Raw genomic sequence first — 24,370 nt, forward strand, 5'->3', positions numbered from 1 at the left:
TCATCTCCACCCTGGCATCGATCAATATCTCCATTATGGGACCGGACTATTTGACTAGCGCTAGACTTGCAGGCCATTAACAGTCATATACAGACATGACTTCCCGAAAATATTGCCCTCTTGCATAGTCCAAGAGCTGGACAAACTGCCTAGGAAGAACATTGCAATACTGACACCATAAATGGAGTGCATTTACCATTTCCGTACCGCAACATTTCTGTCACAACAGTACCGCACTGTTGCGATGAAAATAGTTGAGCCAGAAGGCAAAGCTCTCTGTCTACCGAGCAATCTTCACTCCTACTCTCACCTATGGTCATGACTGAAAGAATAAGGTTGCGAATAGGTGGCTGGCATCTCCCTTAGAGTTAGGGTGAGAAGTTCAGTCACATGAGAGAGACTCGGAGTAGAGTCGCTGCTTCTTCGCCTGGAAAGGAGCCAGCTTAGGTGGTTTGTGCATCTGGTTGCATCAGGATGCCTCTCGGGCGTCTCCCTAGGGAGGTCCTCGAGGCACGTCCCACTGGGAGAGTGGAGACCCCAGGGGCAGACCAAGGTGCAGTTGGAGGAAACACATCGACTCATCAATGCTGATCAGGCCATATCACTTTCTCTTGGAACAAGCAATACTATACCTACAATCTGGTTCAAAACAATGAAAATAACAAATAATATTTGTATTGGTATGACCATGACGGACCACAGATACATTAATCAGGGACCGCGGGTTGAGTAGCACTGTTCTAAGTTAAGAGGCATTAATTAGCAGATCATCCATCTAGGGCAGGGGTGGGCAACTTTGACGATGGGCTTGTAGATCGGGCTTGTAGATCAGCTATTTTTTGCTATATTTGAATTGAAAACATGAATCATTTTTTTGCTATTTTTGAATTGGAATCCTGAAAAGTAACCTTTTTATTGAATTTCAAATGCATTTTAGTTATAGTTATGTTAACTTTATGAACTGTTAACATAACTACATTGGACACAAAAAGACAATAGCATTGTAATACTAGTCATTAAGTACTAGCCATTTAATACTAGTCGTGAAGTAATCAAAGCGGGTTTAGAATTGTAACAGCTGAAATCAATACAATATCTATCAGTGTTCTGATATTAACATGCAAGCCGCATTAAGTGAAGGTGGGGGCCACATGTGGCATGAGGCATCGAGCTGGAAACGAGGAAGTGCACCATGCAGTGTGAAATAAATAAAACATGATTAATGGAGGGACGGTATATGGAAAAAAAGACATGCATTATACATGGAATACAAATGCGGTCCGAGTTTCGGCTTGCTTTTTTTATTAACATTTTCTAAACACATGAGTGAAATAGAAAATATATATATTTTCCAGAAAAAGGGGCTGATTATTTTGACACACCAGATGCCACTGGCTAACCATATCATTGACAAATAGGACCACTACATTTGCCTAGCAGCTCTCAGATTGCAAATTTATATCTTTGTCAAAAAGGGGGGCATTTTTGGGCATTAAAAAGGGAGGCATTTTATTGTTATTTTCTATATATATTTTTTCTCTATATTCTGTTTAACAAATTTGCAAACAGCTGAGGACAGGGATTGCACATTTGCATCACATCTTAATTGGCATACCGTACATGGGGGTACAGTACGTCACAGCAAACCAGGAACTGGGAAGACATGAGAGCACATAATATGTGCTCTTCTATTATGCCATGTACTTCTCTGTATGTGTGTGTGTGTGTGTGTGTATGTATGCTAACAACAGTCCCAGTGAGGGAAATAGTTGGGGTTTCTATGGAAACGACACTGCTGGCAGATCTCTCTCTCTCTCTCTCTCTCTGATGACATGAACAGTCAGTGGCAGCGCTGTATGTTTACGGCACAAAAAGACAATTACGACTTGCTTAAAATTCTATTAAGGATTATTAATCACAGTTATTGATAGATGTTTGGTGGCAAAAAAATGTCTGTGTTGTAATTTTTCTAACGTCTTTGTTGCTTAGTGTGCCTACCAGTGCCATATCTTTGGTTTCAATTAATTACCGAAATTCACAATTCCAAATTTTGTGAACCAAAAAACGAACCAAAAAATCACATCATGCATTGAGGGAATCAACGCAACGCGGTGGAGTTGAAGGAGTCTCCGTGGCAATTGGCAACGAGCTGGACTCCCTCCATCCAGCCGACGGTTCAATCGCGACAGGCCGAGTAGTGACACGATTAGGGAGAGCAGCCTGCTAGGATGAAACCTGATTTGTGATTTATTTATGGTGTCGCACAGATATTACTTGTAGGCTCATCGTGGTAACCTGACTCTGCCAGATTGCGGCAGTATTGAGTTCACAAGTTCCCTCCTCCTGCCTGCATCTGGGCTATCTCAAGCAGAAACGAAAAACCGGAAGCAGCGGGACAAAAAGTATGATATCTCCTGTCTCCATAATAATTTTGAGTTGTAGTCCTCTTAGGTTGTGTTTACATTTGCACTGTGGCAGCGCTTCAATACGTCATCAGTATCGCGTTGGTCCCCGCCTCTAGTGGCCACATACGGCCGCATATCTCTCCGGTCAGAAATGGCTCGGAGTACATCGTCTCTGCCCGAGAGGGACCAGATGGGAGCAGGAGGAGGAACTCGCTGCTGCCACCAGCTGACTTTGACAAATCAAGCATAACAGCAGAGCAGCACGCCAGAGATCGCATGCCACTGAAAATGAGCAAATATGGCGCCAAGTTCATACACTTTGTGAGCCCTCTTCTTCCCGACCACTGAGCTGAGAAATGGAACAATCTCATCAGCTTTAAACTTGGAACGGTGAATGATTTCCAGAGAAGATAATAATTGTAAAACTCTAAGACATTCAAAAGAACTGCCAGAAGCTGCTTGCTTGCCACTCCCAGAAGACTGTCACAACAGCAAATGAGGAGGTTGAGAGATAATAAATAGAGTAAAAGGGAAGCATTTTAGATGAAGTGTACACTGTACAATTCAGCTATAAGTACAGTAAACCCGGCCTCAGTCTGTGGTGTTCAATCAACCACAACCAAGCTAACTAGCAGCATAACATTTACTGATCTAATTGATGTAAAGAAGTTTTCACCCTGAGGCTTTTTTATTCTATTTTACTGAGAAAATAAAACGGCTTTCCCATCATATGCCACTCACCCCATATGGTCAGATCGTAGTAGGCCTATGTCCATCCAAATAGGCTTATCCTGGTCATGGAAGTGCTTCAAAAATATAATTACAGTAGGGCCGATTTGAGCGTTGCTGACAGTGAGTGCATGAGGCTTAACACATGTGATATTTCTGTTTGTGAGAGGCAGCTCTCTCCACTCATTACAGCCCTGCCGATCCTCACTTGGCAGAAGCTACATTATAGTCTACAGGTTTGCTGGTGGGAAGGCAGTAATTAATCAGAACACCTGTTCCAAATCCCGGCTTCTGCCACACCCCAGTGACCCCACACACACACACACCACACACACACACCACACGCACGCACACACACACACACACACACCACGCACCAGCGCTTGGTTACGAAGTTTCATATATAATTTGTGAGTTGATGTTCCTTTGAGGTTTGGGGCAAATGGAAAGACGTGCTCTGCTCAGATAGAACATCTAAAGGTAGATAATGAACTTGGAAGAGATTTCAGTTTTTCTTTCTTATTTAGAGCAGCCAACTTAGTCCTTATGCCAATTAATTCCTCGCCATGCACATTTCCGTGTGTTGTCACTGCTGTTGTATCCTACTGGCTCAGGATCGAGGAGCCCCCACCGTAAGGATGCAACAACCTGCGTCCTATTCCTGCCGCCTGCCTCTATACGGCCCCAGCCCGTAGGAGTTTGCAGTGACACATGTCACCCTCCTTGCCTGCCTTCCTCCTCCGAACACGGACCAGTACTGGTATATGCACTGCAGAGCAGCCATTTTGGAAATAACTCTTCCTTCTTGCGGGCCGCTTCCCTACTTCCTTCAGGAATTTTCCGATGATACTAATTAAGGCTTTGTTTCATTTAGTGTGCACTGCAGTGGTTCTCAAACTTTTGTATTTATTTCAAGGACCCCCATAACTCTGAGAGTGTACAAATGGAACCAAATGGACCCGTATAAGGGTGAACAAAAGTATTGGCTTCCAAATGTACTTAAAGTACCACAAAAGTAAAGGTACTAATTGTGGAGAATGTCCCCAATAGGCTCGGCTACGATGTCGTGTGTATGGAGATATTTTTGTAAACGAGGCAGTGTGGATGCCGAGATTAAAAATAATAATAATAAAGAAAACTAAAAAGATACGTTTATAAAAGTACCCGTGTGAACGAAGCCTTATAGTCAAGCAGGGGTCTTCTTTCACGAGAGAAGAGATCTAGTAAAAATGCAAGACAATTCCCCTGCCCACGAGGATTACCATAATAATAATTTATATGCGGAACTATTTCCCTTGTTGGAATGGTTCAGTAAATAGGCTATTTGAAGCCTTTTAACATAATGTCGCCTCGGCGAAGATTATGTGTAAAGATTATGAAGTGGTCGTGAGCAAAGATTATGCACGGTGCGCAAATTGTCATTACACTTGCAGATCAACTGCATTCACTTATGCCTGCAATGAACATGGAGGGATTAGTTATGTATATGCCGTTGTGTTATATTTGAGCTTGTAGGTCTTCTATTTTTGAAAAATCGAGAACGACTGACATAGAAACATAGCTTTTTCAGAAAACTGTCATTTTCAAACAGACATTTTTAGAATCTGATCTCAGGTCAAAATGGGCTAGACCAGAAACCTAACACATTAGCTCAGGCTACTTTCCAGTTTCCACCCCTGTGAATAAGGCTGTAACTCTCTGGCCTGTGTGTGATAGATAGGGGCCTGGTCTGGATGCTTATAAGGCTGCTTCAGCAGGGCCAGTTATTGGACTGTAAATTATGGCGCCAATCAATTTCATGGTAAGCAAGGGACCGACCTCAAAGCGTCTTCTATCTTAGGGACAATGTGAAATTGTTTATGTTTCTTTCAAAGGCACATCATCAGAGCAGTCAATAGTCAGTCGTGAGGAGTACAATAAGCAGTGGATTAGCCGGCTTTGCCCTGGCTTGACAGAAGTCTCTGCCATGTCTTTGAAGTGTGTTTTTCATATTAACACTTTTGCCGGGGAATTTTTCAGAATAAAGGCGCTAGACTAGAGTGTCAAGCAGATTTTACTGTCAGAAATCGGGGCCTGTAACAAGAGACCGGACATGGACCTACTCGAAGAGTTGAGATTGGTTCCTACTCCAGGCTCTAGAAACAAACGGTGCCATCTTAAATACTTCATGATCCTGCAGCTCCATTGGGCTTCCAGTCTTGTAACCTCTCATGAATATCCCTCAAGCCCATCAAGCCTGATTCACACTGTAGTTGCGCATAAATAATGTGGCTCAACCAAAATAGTTGATCTGCAAGCTCACACAGTGTAAAACTTTGGCAATGTAAACGTATGTTTTCTCATGCCAATAAAGCCCTTTGAATTGAAAAATTGAATTGAATTGAATTGAATTGAAATTGTAAAACTGCGCGAGCACGCGCACGCACGCACACACACACACACACACACACACACACACACGATTCTGACCTGCTATATACCCAATCAATCTAATAAGCTCATTGTCATTCCTAACATCACGTTGTTTCTCTGCCAGTTTAAGCATCTTAGCTTAATATGACATGAACACACTAGTGTCTCCTTTGTCCTGTCTCTGCTCCTGTCTCTCTGTCTCTGTGCCCGTCTCTGCTCCTGTCTCTGTGGCACTGTCTCTCTGTCCGTCTCTGCTCCTTTCTCTGTGGCACCGTCTCTGTCTCTGTGCCCGTCTCTCTGTCTCCGTCTCTCTCCCACTCGTTTGACTCTTCATCTCCCCCAGCCTTCTTTTTTCATTCTCATCCCACCTTAACACCCCCCCTCCCACACACACACACACACACACACATCTCAACCTCTGGCTCCTAACCCCCCCCCCCCCCCCCCCCCCTTCTCTCTCCGTGTTTAAAATTCTTACCAGCCATAATGACAAGAGAAGCGCTCAGTGTATTGCGGACGGAAGAGAAGAAAAAGGAGCATGCAAATGGCCTTTTATAAGCGTCTGGCTTGTGGCCTGCATACGGAGCAGTTGGGAAGGACAGGGCACAGGGCATTGTTTGACAATACTGTAAGGTGAAGTGGAGAATGAGATAGTCCAATGCAGCCATGCATCGGTCAACAGGATCTCCCACTCTTTTGGCTATCTCGCTAAGTCGCTATACATGCATGGACAACTCCCCATGAGAAATGCAAGACTATAGACAGCTGTGGTGAAAGAAGTATAGCTTAGATCATTTTTTTAATTAAATGAAATTTAAGTGAGAGTAACAATGTACTCTTATAGCAAATAGGCAATTGGAAGGCGCCATAATTCCATCAGTGGTGTCAAAACTAATCGATTCGGCAATGCATCGCAATTTGGCCATGCAGCAATGTGACATAATCGATAACCGCTGATCGAAGCCTAAATATAATTATATATTAAAGGGGGAATGTCACAGCCCGAGATTAACATTGCTGATAAGGTACATCACGTGGTCTGAATGAAAACAGTTTCAAACGACACGTGACTATATCTCAGGCTCTGACGTGACCTAGCATCTAGCCGAGCTGAGTGGCTAGCGAACTAAAGGCTAGTGGTTTTGAGGTAACCTTTTGCGTCATACTAGGTGAAAGTCTAATAAAAAAAATTATTTTATTTCTCGGAAATCTTCCTTACAATGACATTGAGTTGTTGCACTGAACTGAACTGAGCTGTTGCATAATCGCAATTTCGCGTGACTAGTCCGTCTGAAGCCCACCACACACCGGCTGCGAAGTCCCCCGTGTGTGCGAGAGAGAGAGAGAGACCGCCCCTATATCGGTGTGTGTGAGTGTGAGAGAGAGAGAGAGAGAGAGAGAGAGAGAGAGAGAGAGAGAGAGAGAGAGAGAGAGAGAGAGAGAGAGAGAGAGAGAGAGAGAGAGAGAGAGAGAGAGAGAGAGAGAGTGTGTGTGTGTGTGTGTGTGTGTGTGTGTGTGTGTGTGTGTGTGTGTGTGTGTGTGTGTGTGTGTGTGTGTGAGAGAGAGAGAGAGAGCCGGCCGGCGCAGTTTTGCTAGAGTATCACAGGCTTTGGTAACGTTACGTGAAGCTCCAGGGCTCCGTGAGCCCTGTTCAGCACTTAGCCGGCTGAGGGCGTGTCAGCGGGGGGGAGACAGATAGACAAGATGGGTACGATGGAACCCGTCGCGCGGAATTGCGATTATGCAACAGTTTTCCCTAAAACTTAGACGTCAACTCGGTGTCATTCTGGCGAGGATTTTGGAAAAAAATAATCATTTTTTCCACCAAACTTTTACCCAGCTATGAAGCTAAAAGTGACCTCAAAACCACTAGCATGAGTTGATAGCCACCAGGAACGCTAACTCGCAGAGCCCAGAGCCGCTCTGACATTTAGACCAGATACAAGATCAATTTTATTGGTCAAATTGAGCTGGCACTTACGTACGTCACAATCTAGATGCTAGCGTTAATAGCCTTAATAGCTTCCCGAGGGGCGTGTCAGTCCCGCTTTAAGGGTTAGGGTTCTTAGGGTTAACAAAATATGTTGTTCAGTATATCTGACTGCTTCTATTGACTGATTAAAAGGTTGTGTAGTCCTATAGAAACGTGTGATGCATCGTAGAATCGAATCGTTACCTGGTGAATCAATATACAATTTAGGCATTTAGCAGACGCTCTGAATCCAGAGCGCAAGAACAACACATGGTAAATACATCAAATACATAAAGAATATAATTAGAAAATAGTAATCAAGAATCGTAAGCTAAGAACCTAACAAAACAGTGGAATATCTGTATAATGAAACTACTGTATGTGTATACACTATACAGAGTGCTATGTCTACATAAAATGCCATACATAATTTATGAGCCTTTGTCGAGGCTACGGAAAGTGCTACGGGCTAAGATGGAGTCTGAAGAGGTGGGTTTGCAGACCACGGCGGCGGAGATTGGGAGTGAGTCTGTGGTTCTGATTACAATGGGAAGTGCGTTCCATATAGTTTTGGAGCTAGAAGGGAGAAGAGTTTGGGACGCGTGGAGCGTAATCGCTTGCTGGGGCAGGCCAGTGGTGGACAGACATGCAGGGAGACACAGTGTGACTTATATCAGTGGGGCTGACCACACAGGTGTTAATGAGGGGCTGACGACACAGGTGTTAATGAGGAAGTGGAACAAGGCTGCACAGGATTCATAGTCTCCTAGCATGCACTCATTATCTTTCGGCTCAAAAGTGAAAATGCACGCGCACGCACACACGTACACACGGACACACACATACTCACACACACACATCTTTTAAAGGAGCGTGAATCGGGCAGAGAATAGAAGCCTGCTGTGCCTGTGAATTGTGGCATGATGATGATGGGCCTTTGATGTGTGTGTGTGTGTGTGTGTGTGTGTGTGTGTGTGTGTGTGTGTGGGGATTCACATTTCTTAATGGCTGTTGGTAGGGCGTTCCACATTTTAGTGGCATAGGAGCGAAATTAATTTAATAGCCGCTAGTAGTGCGTGTGTGTGTGTATGTCAAGGCTAAGATAAAGCTACAGACCATCCTATAATGATTTGTTAATGTAGCAGAAAGGAAGACCCCCCCTGCTGAGAAAGAAATAAAATATGGAGAGAGATAAAGTAGGGATTCTTTTGATATCGCAGAAGTCTACGGCTTCGCCAACCCACATGACTGGCTGGCTGCGCTGCATGACAGAGAGACAGCAGCAGTACGCGGGTGTGAACAAAGCCCTGAGATGACTCCCAGTGCACGCACGCACGCACGCACGCACACACACACATCTATTAAAGGAGCATGAATCGAGCAGAGAATAGAAGCCTGATGCGCCTGTGAAATGCACACACGCACACACTACACGCTCATCCTTCAAATGAGCCGACCCCTTTGCCCTTCATAACAGTCTATTACGCCAATGTGTGGTGGACTGAAAGAGAATACATATTAACAAAGGCATTGTGAGGCGGTGCAAACGTGTCCTTCACAAAGGACACCTATATATACACTTTGTTGTATGATTGTGGGTAGCTACTGGGACGTAAGTCTGGTCACCCGAGTGAGCGGTATGATGTTGGGAGACCCAAAACCCAGATGACCTTGGGATGCATCACTGAGGATACGTCCCAGGTGCATCCATGAGATGGTTTTTTTTCCTTCGCCTATCCTGGTCTACTGAACAAGGCTCTACTTATATTTTAGGGAGGCCAGGGTGAAAGAAGTGGTTAAAATGACAATAGTCTTCTTATAGACATGAAAAAGGGGAAACGTTTTTTCCAAGGAGTCAAGTAATATGCTCCCTGCTTCTATTGTGTACAAGGAGAGAGTAGTAATGCATGTAGCCCCCCTACTACGATCCCCCCACTCCCATCCTAACCCCACCCCTGTTTCGGAAGTTCCTTCAAGGACGAGTTCTGCGCATAGTTCCTCTTTTAAACAGCTTGTGTGTTCCATTTTTACATTCAACTGAAAATCATATGAAGTCAAGTGTGAATATCGAACGCCACCGTTCCAAAAGTACATAGCACCTGCTGTTTTTTTCCCCCCTCCTCAAATCTAGAAATATTACACATCACTTATCTGAAAACTGTTTCTTCATCTGAAATGTTCACAATGTTTTAATTTCATGTATTATTCATGTTGAGGGGCATGGCGCTGGATTCGATGAGAGGGAGAAGTCATTGCATGGAAGTTAAGATCACACGCTATTTGAAGCCTTTAGTTTAATTTCCGCCACAGCAAAACATTAATCGATTTTGTCAATTTAGCTTACTTGCATGAGAGTAGGAGAGGTGGTGGAGTTAGCTGCTTTAGCAGACATTTTGAGGGTTCAATGGAGTTAAGAGGTTTTCTCCGAAGCACTTGTTAATACTTTTCATTGGTTCAATTTTTAACCAACACAAGCATAATCTCTCTCTCTCTTCCGGAGATTATCCATCTGAGTAATCATGTCTGCTTGTCTTTTAGTGAGAGAGCCAACCACCTATCTAAGACACTGCTGTCTGCCTTCCTGTCTGCCCTCCCTCCCTTTTCTCTTTCTTCAGTTCCTCTGACACACACACGCACACACACACACACACACACTACCGACAGCAGTAGTGTTATTAGACGGTTGTACTTACAGTAGGCCAGTCTGTCATTGTCATCCACTCTGCAGAGAGCTAATGAAGGCAGGGTCATGTTGGCTGGGCAGCACAGTGACACACACTCTCTCTCTCTCTCTCTCTAACTGCCTTCTCAATTCCCAGACTTCATATGTTCTATTCCCTGTGACAGGTCTTATCTTTAACGCAATCATGCTTGCTTCCTTTCCTACACACAGACGGATGAGAAAATACTGCAGTCGTTTTCAAAATGTGGGCCCAATTAAGGAGGCACAGGTCAAGTCAAAATGTGGGCCCAATTAAGTAGGCACAGGTCAAGTCAAAATGTGGGCCCAATTAAGGAGGCACAGGTCAAGTCAAAATGTGGGCCCAATTAAGGAGGCACAGGTCAAGTCAAAATGTGGGCACAAGGAGGCACAGGTCAAGTCAAAATGTGAAGGCAAACCACATCCATGCAAAATAGCCACTCTAATTTTGTGAACATATTTCTGAAGACAAGGTAATAATGTATGTCATACGATGGAGTCGTGGGGTGACGATTGTCAATCTAGCCTACAAGTTCACGTCGCAACGTTTGCAGACAGGGGTTCTCAACCAGTGGTCCAGTGACCCCACAGTGGTTCCATGAGGGGGTTCCGTGTGGTCCCCAGCTAAATATTATAGAGTTGGTAACCAACTTACCCTTATAGATCTTTAACTCTTGAGAGCGTAAAATGAAACCATGGTTTCATGTTACTCTGTTTTGATCAACGTTTGCCCGCCATCTCTCCTATGGTACCTGTGTGGTGGTGGTTCCGGGTTATACTAGTTGTTGTTGTTTATTATCGACAGAGTAGCTTCACGTAGCCAGACAACTATTCCACAATCTCCAAATGCTATATAGAGTCTGGAACTACACCTCCCGAAATATGATTAATCCGTTTGTCATTTCGGTTCACAAAAATATATTTTAAAATATCTTCAGAGCTTATTTTGTATTTCCATTGCAGCTAAGCAGCAAGCTATATTTATGCTTCGATGATTTATATTTATATTGGGATAAATTTGAGTGACTCAAAAGATGAAACAGAAGTGGGGAGGAGGCTCCACTTAACTCCGCTTTATATTTTAGTCATGAGAGCTTCCGTTGCTCCAGACTGTATCACAGAAGCATTTGAAAATTGAGAGCGGCAACAGTCTGGCCACGGCCATAAATGGCCTACTAGTGCGCAAGCAGAGCACGCAAGTTATATAGCGGAATATTCGCTTCAGCGATTCACTATGGGAGCGCTCCCTCTGAGCGCGAGACACAGAATAATTATTAATAAACTCACATTCTACTAGTCGAATGGGCCTTTGCGACATGCCGTATTCCGTCACCTCCCCGGGTATAACCGGCGAAATACGCGCATGCGCACTAATTCGATTTTCTTCTGCTCGTGAGACACAAGCTTTCATATCACTGAGATCCTTTTTCCGATATTGGTTAAATAAAACAATTAATCTCAATAAGGACGGGTCTGCAATTCGACCTGTACCGCGAGGTTCCTTTATCGGTGATCTCACCTCGGTGATATAAGCTCACGAATTTAAGACTTCTATCGCTAAGTAAGTACTCGCTGTGTAAGCTAAAACTGCTTAGCCTGTTAGCTGCTGTATAAGCCTTTGTTAGCTAGTTAGCCCCGCTGTGAAAGCATAGCTTCTAGCCTGTTAGCTGCTGTACAAGCATAGCCTTTGTTAGCTAGTTAGCCCCGCTGTGAAAGCGATAGCTTCTAGCCTGTTAGCTGCTGTATAAGCCTAGCCTTTGTTAACTAGTTAGCCCCGCTGCATAAGCGATAGCTTCTAGCCTTTTTGTTCGGGTTGCTGTATAAGCCATACACTGTCTCGTGCTGCACAAGCCGTGTCGTTTATCTCCGTTGCTGTACCTATTAGCTGCTAGTGTACTGTAACCACAGCAGCATGTCTGAACGGAGTTGTTCTAGAGCTTCAGCCCGCCGCTATCAAGGCGACAAGTACCCGATGCAACAAAAGACATGTAAGAACCGCTCTTGCGGCAACTCCATGTCCGGATGGGACCAGCACAACTTGTGCGCCTACTGTCTGGGCCTCGACCACGCAGAAGAGGCCCTAGATTTTCCGGATAAATGTCTTAAGTGCGCGAACATGGACAAACGCAACCTTTGGCGCCGTTTGACCCGTGTACGGAAGTTATACGAGTCCCCCGAGCGCGACAACGAGGAAAACTATGATGACTTCGAGGAACGTCTGCTCGAAGACTCACAAGATGGATGCCGTGCAGGCCCCGCCACGGTAAATAACACACGGCCTAGCCATAGTCCCTCGTGTGTACCAATGAGCTCAGGGATCCCCTTACCCTCTGCTGATTATAATAATAATGACCAGAAAGATGTTTTCATCAGGCAAGGCGCCAGGCCCCGCTCCACTGCGTCGGCCACGGTAAGTAGGCCTCCACCAGACGAAGTGGCCTCCACGTCTAGACCCTCTGAGTCCCAGGGGGCCCCAGTAGCGATGGCCAAGACCCCCCCAGTCTTTGACATGGACAAGGACTTCCCGCCCTTGACCCACGGCCCACGTACCGACCATGAATGGGACGGAGACGGGGACGAAGGCGACGACATGGAGACCGGCCTTCCCTCCTACCAACACTATAGAGTGCTGGACCAGGTCCACGACTCCGACTACGACGACGACGACGACGTCATTGTTGAGGAGGAATATGTTGATGTGGACGGAGAGCAGCGGGCCGAGGACCCTCCGGCCGTCGACGCCCAAGCAGCTGCTATGGCGGCCGAACAGGCAGCCCCTGCTGGACAGGAAGTGGCGCCCGTGCAGGGCGCCATCGCACCACCAGAGGCCAATCCACCTACAGCCGAGCTGCGTAAGCGAGAGACCGAGCTGCTGGATCTATACAGAACAGCAGCGGTCAGGTGCGGGCGAGACTGGCCCAAAGAGGACCCTGGCCTGCCGCCAGAGGACGGCTGGCAATGCCGCAGAGTCGTGCGGACCGAGCCTCCACCTAAAGACTCGCTGCCGCTCGCCGGAGGTTTTAAAAGTGTACTGACCCACACCTGGGCCGAACCTGCCTCTGACGCCAAGAAACAACGCCGTCGGGGGCTGGCCCTAGACACCGAGCTCGCCAACGAGGTGGGCTTGCTAGGACTCCCAAAAATAGACAGGGCCACCGCAGGGTACCTGGTGAACCCTCACAGCCCTCACTACTTCCCCATGGATAGGGACCCGGTTTTCCCTGACAAGAAAGACAAGGACGCCTCGCTAGCTCTCAACCGCCTCTACGACAACATGGTGACCATTGCCAAGTCAGCCAACGCAGGGGCCCTACTGCAGGGCTCCCTATCGATGCTCTTGGCCGAGGCGGGTGCAGCTCCCACTCCGGACCAACTGGCCGAGGCCCAACGCCTCGTCGATGAGATCATAGAGCTCACGCTGGCCGTCACGGAGGCTGTTGGACGAGGCATGGCCAACGCAGTCCAACAAGAAAGAGTGAGATGGCTGGACGTGTTTCCAATTCCAAACCCAGGTGACGTCCGCTCTGTAATGCTTAGAGGGTCCATTACCCATGAGGGCCTGTTCCACGACGCTCTAAACAAGCTCATCGCCTCCGGAGAGGAGCAGAAACGGCAAGCCGAAGCGGGGAGCCACCTCCCCCGCCCGGGTAGACCTGCTCAGTCAGCCCCGCCTCCTCCTGCTCGCCAGCCTGCCGAGAGGCACAGCCGTCAGGCCTGGAGAGTCCGCAATGAGCGTCCGTCCTCCCGCCCCCCCCCCTTCACGGGGAGAGGGGAGGGGTCACGTGCATTCAACCAGACCCGTGGAAGACAGCGAACGCCTCGTGGAGACGACCGCCGCCGCCAGAACTCCCCATCACGCAGAGGCGGATTCAGGGGACGTGGACGCGGGCGTGGCCGCAATAAATAGCAGGCCTGGCCCTGCCTCGGGGGGCCGCAGAGGACCAGCCCCCCAGCACCCCTGGTTCTGGGTTTGAATCCGTCGGGAGTGGTCTCGGACCTCGCCGGCGGACCACCTCCAAAGAGGTTAAAATTGTGCTCACACCGGATCGCAGTAGACGACGTTGGTGTTCAGAGTGTACACAATTTCCACACTGTGAAATATTCTGTAAATGTACAAGAATGTCATATTGCAAAATGTTCTGTGGATGTTTTTTCTGTAATAAAATATTGCAAAATAAAAAACAAACAAAAAACCCAAATACAAACCCGAACCCAGAGGGTCATGAACCCACCTTCAAGAGAGCCACTGCGGCTCTCGGGAAGTGTGGGGGGACGTGTCAACAAAGTGACAGGTCACAGCCTCAGACCTGTCACTTGCTGGCACCGTCACGGCCAAATTTTCCAGGATTGGTCGCCCCCGCCACCAGAGGGCGCCATTGCACCATCAATGAGCGCCAGGCCGGTGGCGGAGAATTCTGTGTCATCTCACAAGGTGAGTCAGGCCGCTGCCAGCCCCTGTCCAACAGGGGGCAGCATAGTACCACAGAAAAATTCTCCAGTAGTTATAGAGAATCCACTAGCTCTACATTTAGAACAGTGGAAACAGATTGGTGCATCTCCGTGGGTGCTGCGCACCATCGCCCGCGGATACAAGCTACAGTTTGCAATGAGACCACCCGTGTTCGAGAAGATTGTTATGTCACACGCGAGTGGTCAGGCGGCGGATGTACTACGATCGGAGATAGTCTCTTTGGTAAACAAGAGAGCCATCAGGGAGATTCCCACGAACGAGAGCAAGATGGGTTTTTATTCAAGATACTTTCTCGTACCAAAAAAGGGGGGGGGGCTAAGGCCTATCCTAGACCTCCGTGCTCTCAATCGACACATGAAAACTTTCCGCTTCAAGATGCTGACAGCGGACTCGCTAGTGCGTTCTCTGCGCCAGGGCGACTGGTACACCAGCGTGGATTTAAAAGACGCCTATTTTCACATCCCTATCTATCCACCGCACAGGAAGTTTCTGCGCTTCGGTTTCGAGGGGAAGCTATACGAGTACATGGTGCTGCCGTTCGGGATGTCCCTCTCTCCCAGGGTTTTCGTGAAATGCACACAAGCCGCCATCGCTCCACTGAGACGGCGGGGGGTCCGCATCGCAACCTACATAGACGATTGGCTGATCTGCGCGAGCTCACCACCGGAGACGCTGTCCCACACTCAACTAGTGGTGAGTCTCCTATCTTCTCTGGGTTTCAGCATAAATCACGTGAAAAGCATTTTAGTGCCTGCACGGATAATAGACTATATAGGCATAACACTGAACTCTCTCTCTTTCACGGCCAGGCTGAGTCAAGAGAGAGTCGAGTCATTCCGTGCATGTTTGACTCTTTTCAGAACAGGTCACAAGGTTGCGTTTGGAACTTGTCTGAGGATGGCGGGCCTCATGGCCTCGGCCATCTCCCTGGTACGCCTAGGCAGGTTATATATGAGACCGTTTCAGGCATGGCTGAGATCTCTGCGGATCCCCAGCAGTCAGCGACACAGACGGGTCCTAGTGACAGCGGAATGTGTGCTGGCTCTGAAATGGTGGAATGGTCAAAATGTCCTAACAGAGGGCGTCCCCATGGGGATAGTCCTCTCCAGAAAGGTGGTCACTACGGACGCGAGTCTATCGGGGTGGGGTGCCACCCTCGATGGGAGGACGGCCAGGGGGACATGGGACGCCGGCCTCCGAACCGCCCACATAAACTATTTGGAGTTAATGGCGGTTCTACTAGCTCTACACCGTTTCAAGCGGTTTCTACGTGGTTGCCACGTGCTGATACGCACGGACAACACTACGACGATGTACTACATCAACAAACAGGGCGGACTCAGGTCACGCCAGCTGCACATGCTAGCACGCCAGCTGATTTTGTGGTGCGACGAGCACCTCCTCTCGATCAGGGCATGTCACGTCCCAGGTCTCCTGAATGCAGGGGCCGACCTGTTATCCAGGGGTCCGCTCAGGTATGCGAACTGGTCTCTACATCCCGCGGTAGCGGCTCAGGTTTGGGACAGGTTCGGGACTCCCGAGGTGGACTTGTTCGCCTCAACAGAGGACACGAAATGTCCCCTGTTCTTCTCTATCGGGGGGGAGGCACCTCTGGGCTTGGATGCTCTAGCTCACGGGTGGCCTCGGTCTCTGCTATATGCGTTCCCCCCACTGTCCCTGATCCTTCCCACGCTAAACAGGGTGAGGACTCAGGGCCTGACCTTGATCCTGATCGCTCCGTCATGGGGGTCGTGGAGGTCGGAGATAACTCCGCTCCTGTACGACCGCCCTTGGCAGCTCCCGCTGCGGGCGGACCTGCTCACTCAAGTGAGACACGAAATATTCCATCCCCAACCGCACGCGCTGGACCTGTGGGCCTGGCCCGTGAGAGGTTGAATCTGCAGGATGAGGGCCTACCTCCTAACGTCATAGCGACTATTCAGGGAGCTAGGGCCCAGTCGACCAGAAAACAGTACGATGTAGCCTGGCGGGTCTTCGAACGGTGGTGTTTGAAGAGGCCTGGGCAAGTAGTCCCGTACCTGGCCTCGGTGAAGGAAGTTCTGACCTTCCTTCAGGAGTTCTTGGACGACGGGAAATCCTTCTCCACAGTGAAGGTCAATCTGGCAGCCATTTCGTCCTGTCACATAGGTATTGAGGGGAAGACCTTGGGTGAATACCCCCTAGTACGTCGCTTCATGAAGGGCGCGAACAGGGCACGTCCGGTCTCTCGGTCTATGGCTCCGCCATGGGACATATCTCTGGTTCTGGACGCTCTTATGGGGGCGCCGTTTGAACCTCTGGAGTTGGTGGGGCTAAAGTTCCTATCGCTCAAGACCGCTCTGTTGATCGCGCTGACGACCGCTAAGCGGGTTAGTGACATGCATGCCTTATCTGTGAGTGCGGACTGCATGTTCTTCAGTGTAGATGGACTTAGGGTGACGGTGAAACCGAACCCAGCCTTTGTGCCTAAGAATTTTCTCGCTCGGAGTGTTCCTGTTGATCTGGGGTCGTTCCATCCACCTCCTCATGCGGGGGAGGAGGATAGGAAGTTACACTCTTTATGCCCAGTGAGGGCGTTACGGATATACATGCAGAAAACAGCTCCCTTGAGGCAGGGTAGCCAGCTGTTTGTGGCATGGGGCGCTGGGGCGATAGGTAAACCTGTCACGAAGGTGCGGCTTTCCCGGTGGATTGTGGAAGCCATTCAACTGGCCTATGCTAGTACGGGTACACCCCCGCCGGATGGCCTGAGGGCACACTCCACGAGGGGTGTGGCGGCATCCTGGGCGTTGTTCAAGGGTGTCTCGATACAGGACGTCTGTACGGCGGCGAGCTGGTCGTCCCCGTCGACGTTTGCGAGGTTTTATAACCTGGACGTAGCAGAGCCGGCTCTGGCTCATGCTGTCCTTGGTGTCGCGTCTGCACGCGGCGGTTCGCATAGGTAGGCCCTGGTTCAGGTAACTTAGGTTAGCCCAGAGCCTGGGGCATAGGTTTAGGCCCTGGAGCCATGAGGTGGTCCGAGACCATCAGCCCAGTTAGCCCTGAGGTGCTCTAGACGGCCTTTGGGCTGTCTGCGCCTCACTAGGTAGGGACATGGCCAGCGGGTCGGTGACCCGGGTGGCCTTCGTCTGCCTGTCTTCCCGAATCCTGGTTGTGGTCACTGTGTCAGGGACGCAGGTGGCCACGGAGGTATACCTGTCGGATGGGTGTGTCACGTCAGTGATATGGTGAAGGGAGTTTATGAAGTCTCCCATAGTGAATCGCTGAAGCGAATATTCCGCTATATAACTGGAGGTTACGCAGTAACCGTGGTTATATTAGGGATATGAGTGAAGCGATTCACCAAGATACCCTTCTAGCTTGTTACGGCAGAAGGAAAATGTTCACCGAATTAGTGCGCATGCGCGTATTTCGCCGGTTATACCCGGGGAGGTGACGGAATACGGCATGTCGCAAAGGCCCATTCGACTAGTAGAATGTGAGTTTATTAATAATTATTCTGTGTCTCGCGCTCAGAGGGAGCGCTCCCATAGTGAATCGCTTCACTCATATCCCTAATATAACCACGGTTACTGCGTAACCTCCAGTTAGTCGACCGCTACAAACTTTCAAATCTCAGCCTCTCTGTAAAACATTGAAATGAAATACTAAAGTATGTATACTTACGTTACTTGTTACCCAACAAATATTGATATATTGATAATATATTGATAATATATCGTAATTATGTCACCAATAACGTCTAGTATCCGAGCATACACATAAAAAAGCCAGCACGGCCACAATACTTGCACGCTCTGCTTGCACAAGTACAAATATATACCTAGATTACCGTTTTACCTGAACCAAAACTGCATTGCTACATTTTCAGTCGCGAATCAACATAAAAGAATACAAGATGAGTTTTGAGTGCAGTTCGTCCATTACATGCCCTTTGGTTTTGTAGCTCTATTTCTGGGTTTTGAGTGGATTTTGTCCATCACACCAAAGAAAGAATTCTCCGTCTCATCTCTCTTTTACACGGTTGTGTGATTCATCCAATCACTCAATAGTGTCCCGGGCTGAATGTCATGATGCCCTAACTAACCCTCAACCAATGGTTCATGAAACACGTCATAAGAACCTGCCCTTTATCAGCCAGGTACTCAAATATAAACAAAAACCTTTCATTCATACAAACATGGAAACACGTCACCATGCATGTCAGCCTGCCCCAACTACTCACAAAGACGCTTTCATGCCAGGGACCCATACAGGGACCCACACATTGAAATGCATATTTATATTATACCGATTTTCTCAAAATCAAAGCCTGTGCACTATAAAGGCTTGGCACATAGGTTGATTCATTGATTGAAAACGTTATTAAAGGGACACTTCACCCCCTTTTCATCTGCTAAGCCTATAGATGACATTTGAATCATAAAAGTTTATACTAACCAACATTTCTGGGTCTAATATGGGACTCATGTGGGCTTCCAGTAGACTAATACTCCACACCAACATCGATACAGGATCAATATTCAAAGTTTTGGGTCTGAGAGGCTAACTGTCTCCCCCCCCCGCCAGGTACCTGTCTCATACTGGGCTGCATGATCTACCCGGACGGCTGGGACAGCGACGAGGTGAAGAGGATGTGCGGCGAGCGGACGGACAAGTACACGCTGGGCGCGTGCTCGGTGCGCTGGGCCTACATCCTGGCGGTGATGGGCATCATGGACGCCCTCATCCTGGCCTTCCTGGCCTTCGTTCTGGGAAACCGCCAGGACGGACTGATGGCCGACGACGAGCTGCTGGGAGACAGTAAGCATGGAATGAATTGAACCCATTTAGGCCTGACCTCAAGATAAAAAAAAAAAAAATCTTTTAAATCCTCCAGTTTTCTGAAATAAATATTTTCACCATTTAAAAATATCCAAGACTGTAAAAATGTAATGACGATGATGTTTTAGCCCCGGTATGATCATTCTAAACCTATACTGTTGCTGCTGTTCCACATAAAAGCCAACCAGTTGAAGAAATCACAGATTTGAGGCATTAACCTCTTTGCTTTTAGGACATTTCTGAGACCATTCATGCTTTCTGGAAGATGCTTCTGCAGTGATGTAAATAGGTTTTCAATGTAGGGCCTACTGGGTCCTGGGGCCCAGGGGCGGTCTTTTAGATGGGTGCCAGGGAAGTAGAGTCCTACTTCAACGACAGTACAGAATTGCATCCCAGGACCCCCAGGAGGATGACGTGATTGCATCCTTTCTCAATCTAGTGAGTCTAAGGATGTCAGGATACAGGCTATTTGAATCACTGCTTCTAAAACTTGTATTCTATTGCTAGTTTGATCACTTCAAATACTCTTTTCCACTTAATAACTAACTTTTTCCCACCACTGATTAGGGATCATTAGGATTTGTTTTAGAGAGAATACCACTAGCGAGGGAGAGGAAAGATGCGATGGAGACAAAAGAAACAAAGAAAGAAAGAAAAAGAAACGTCGACCTGCATTTATATTCAAAGGGAATGACTAAAGGCGAGGAGGAACAGAAGGAAGGTAGAGGTGAAAGGAAAACGAGGGGATGAGGAGAAAGAGAGAGAGACACACAGGGAAAGAATGTCGAGCTAGCGAGGCTTAATTGAATCCTGGGGATAACGGGACAGAGTCATGAATTACTGATGGCTGTTTACACAGCTGGCAGCCAGCCAGGTCTAAATTAATCACAGCATCGCTATCAGCTGAGCCACAGTTGCCAATGGCCGACCGACACTGCCCGTCTTGCCAGACTGTCCTCGGAGACGCAAGGTTACTCCGTGGTGGGGCGCGGCACGCGCGACAGTAACTTGTAACTTTTATTTTTGTAGAAGAGGCAAACTAATATTGTTTATGCCGTTTGCTTTGATTGCATGATTGATTGAACACGTATTCGCATGATTTGATTTGGATGTGTTCGTCAACTAACTTTTTTTCACTGACGAAAACAATATGAAAACTAAAAAAAGATTGCCAAGATGACAAAAAAAAAGTATAACTAAATATATTGACATTTTCGTCAACAAATAAAAACTAGACTAAAAAGGGAGGGAGTAGTGGAGAAGAGATGGTTTTATTTTGGTTGCACTCAGGTGTTGCGCTCTGAAAATGGCATCGCAGCGCGGCACGTTGTGAGCATTTTTGGCGGGCACGCGCTACGTCCCCCCTGTAAGGTGAAAAGAAGCAGCTTGGACTCCTCATGCATTGAAGGAAGCATGAGGTCAGTCTGCTGCCCTCCCCAGGTTGGTAGAGGAAGCGTATATCTATTCTACGTCCGAGCATAGAGCATAGCCCCGCCTGCCTCTGATTGGCCTACCGACACTGCCCGTCTTGCCTGTCCTCCGAGATGCAAGGGTACTCCGTGGTGGGAAATAATACAAGTACAAGAGAGTGGCAACACGCAACAGTAATTTGTAACTTTAATTTACTGTTGCGCGTGCCAAGCTGTCATTCTCTTGTAGAATATTGTACTTGTATTATTATTTTATTTATTTCCCACCACGGAGTAACCTCGCAGCATGTATCTTCCACCTCGGAGGAAGCTCTGGTAAGGCTGGCAGTGTCGGTAGGCCAATCAAAGGCGCGCAGGGCGTTACCATGTCTATGCTCGGACGTAGAAAAGATATATGCGTAGAGGAAGTGTATAGTGCCCAGGATTACATTAGATAATTGACACTGGGTGAAAAAGAATTAAGAGAAAAGAAATGAAATGAAATTTTGTCTACTAAACCTAGACTAACACTAACACATTTCAGGTGACTAAAATATGACTAAAACTAAATCAAATTTCATTCAAAAGCCTACGACTAAAAAAATTATAAAAAAATGAACACTTAACGGGAAGGTGGAAGCTAGCCGCCATTATCTACCAAAAAAGAAGAGCGAAGGAGTGAGAGGGAGAGGTGAGAACAACAGGATAGAACAGAGAGAGAGAGAGAGAGAGAGAGAGAGAGAGAGAGAGAGAGAGAGAGAGAGGCAGACAGACATGCAGATCTTTTTACATGACAATGACGGTGAAATATGAGGGATGCTTCAAATGTCAGAGAAAACTGAGATGTTGTTGAGTATTAGTACAGAGATTTGGAAATACTCCAGTAAAGTAAGAGTACCTAAAATGTTATTCTTAAGTACAGTACTTGAGGAACCCCTTTTGGTGTTTTAAGCATTATGTTATACTTAAGCTGTTAAAATAGGGTCCCTGGAACAACATATTTTCAGATGGGGGTTGGCGGCCAATTATATATAGGCCTACGGTTTTTACGATTTTTAGTGCCACATTTTCACGATTTTTCAAAAATAGCAGATCTGCTATATTTGAAAAACCGTGAAAATGTAACACAATATATTCTTTATACGAACGTTTTTAAAGTTACTTTACACCACTGTTTATGTCTCAGGTAGTTTTGCATGACTCATTGACCTCAAATAGTCACTTGTGTCATCTATACGTTTTACAACACTGCCATCTATTGGTTATGTGTAACCACAACAGCCATTTAATCTTCATTGTAAACTGGTTTCTTTCTTCCCACAGAAACAGGGAATAATGCCATATAATGTCTGCCAATGGTGTCACACACACGCACACAGGTAAGTGATCTGCGAAGTAGCACAGTTTCAATCAATATTATTCGCAGTCATGTGTGAATTTTAGATTAATTCCCTAATTATAGTTTGTCAAGCTTGATGTAACCTGCAGCAGAGAGAATATTTGATTTTCACTCACTCCTCAGATTTGAAGCCGCATTAACTCGGAGGCCGGAAAGGCATCTGTGTCACCTTAGCTTTTAACCATTATTTTAAACTTTAGCTGTTGAAAAACAGCAGATATACATAAGCTCAAGTGGCACCGAGTGCCGCGCTTGTATATCTTGAAAACCTGTGCAAATCTTTGAATGTATATTCTTTCACAGCAAACACTTTTAACTCACATCTTTGCTTCTGGGAGGTCCCTAGAACTAAATATTTTGAGATGGGGGGGGGGGGGGGGGGGGAGGTCTGCAGCCAAATACATATATAATTCTGGGGGTCCTTGACATGAAAGTTTGAGAACCACTGACATAGAAACATACGTTTTTCATAGAACTGTCATGATTTGGAAGACATTTTGTATAGAATCTGGCCTCAGGTCTCATTGAACGGTTCATTCAGAGCGTCTCCCTTACCGTGTTCTCGCCGTGCTCCCGGTTTCTCCAGGTTCCGGTACCTATAGACGTGATATTACTTCAGGAGGACGCAGCTGCAGAAGTCCTGGTTGGTCCATCCATCGTGTAGCTGGGCCAAGCGGGGTGGAGGGAGCAGATCAAAAGGAAGGAGGATTCAGAGACCTAAAAACCTCCATTGAAGCGAGGACCCGGACCCCACCGCCGCCGCCGTCGTCTCTCATCCCGTCAGAAAGGAACCCTGTAAAATAGCATCCTTATAAGCATCTCCATCACTTTGTTTTGGATTATCACCGCCCGTCGCAACATCAAGACGCATCTTTAAATTATTCAGTGTAAACGCAGTTGCAAGCATCATGAAACCATCTTTCATCTTGAAAACGTTCATTGATGTGTTTTGAAAGTCGTGGCGCACAAGTTTAATTAATTAGGCCGTTAATAAAAGATGGTCTCTCTGCATGTTGAAATTAGGCTCAAGGACTCCAGGAGGATTTAAGAGCACGGAAGGATGACTGCAGCCAATTCAAATCATACCTTCAGATTGTTGGTGAATTGTCACAGAGCAGTGTATTATACCATAAACATTGTTGTGAACATACCATGAACATTATGTCGATGCAGAGAGCCGCCAAGGTTTGGATTTTGACATTATGCGATCACTGACAGGCTCCATGCACTATGCTACTACTATAGGCTCCATGTACACAGAATAGCTCTTCCTACTTCCTTCACAGGTGTTACCGATGATACTAATGAAGGCTCTGTTCCATTCTGGTCAAACAGTCAGGGTGCTGCTGCTGTGCATGTTGGCTCACTGGAAACACTCTGTTGGGTGTGGGTCCCACGGCGACAACCTCTGCTGGATGATGTAGAGAGAGCAGAGCAAACGGAATGTGCAATGTATAGTTAGCAAATGTTTGATGTGACATGATCAAAAAGAGATTAAGTTTCTCTAGTGACACATGGCACAGCAAGAAATAAGATATTAACCACTAATTTGAGTCGTGATAGTAGAGGCTTTTTCAAAAGCTTTTCGAAATTCGCTCACCTACAATCTCACAAAACATTGTGATGCTGTGTGAGTTTGTAGATCGGCTATTTTGTTTGTGTGAAAATGTAAACAAATAATAATCAGGCTTAATTGGTGAAGTGTACTGAACAGGAGATGTCAAATGTATATGAAATCTATTATTCTATGTATATCTTATCTACATGTTGGATATGTCCGTGTATTTTGTCTTGACTTTGAAGTGTACTGAAGATGATGATGATGATAGTGTTTTCAAGCTGTGGGTCCATTATAGTGAGTGCCATACTTTGTGAACGGACAATGTTGTAGAATACAGAGGGCACACTGGTGCAGTTAACAGTGGCCCAAATCCATCAGTCACATACCAGGACACTGAACAGATTTTAAACCTGGCCCGTGCAATACTGTTGTGTTTTTCTTTGTTCCCCCGTTATTCTTCACTGTCTTATTAAAATAATATTTGGAC

The 24,370-nt window shown here is 46.8% G+C and overlaps 1 protein-coding gene across 1 annotated transcript in view; it reads left to right on the forward strand.

The window, feature by feature from the left end:
* Nucleotides 1-19,513, forward strand: part of lhfpl3 (LHFPL tetraspan subfamily member 3) — a gene marked incomplete at both ends in the record, with an annotated part of 33,503 nt that extends 13,990 nt beyond the window's left edge. Inside the window, one exon of the mRNA XM_080757474.1 lies at nt 19,260-19,513. Within this exon, the coding sequence (XP_080613600.1) occupies nt 19,260-19,513 (254 nt within the window). The remainder of the gene's footprint in view (nt 1-19,259) is intronic.
* Nucleotides 19,514-24,370: the final 4,857 nt, after the last annotated feature.

The sequence above is a fragment of the Protomyctophum bolini genome, assembly GCF_963924005.1.
Source record: "Protomyctophum bolini genome assembly, chromosome: 23".
Classification (NCBI taxonomy): domain Eukaryota; kingdom Metazoa; phylum Chordata; class Actinopteri; order Myctophiformes; family Myctophidae; genus Protomyctophum; species Protomyctophum bolini.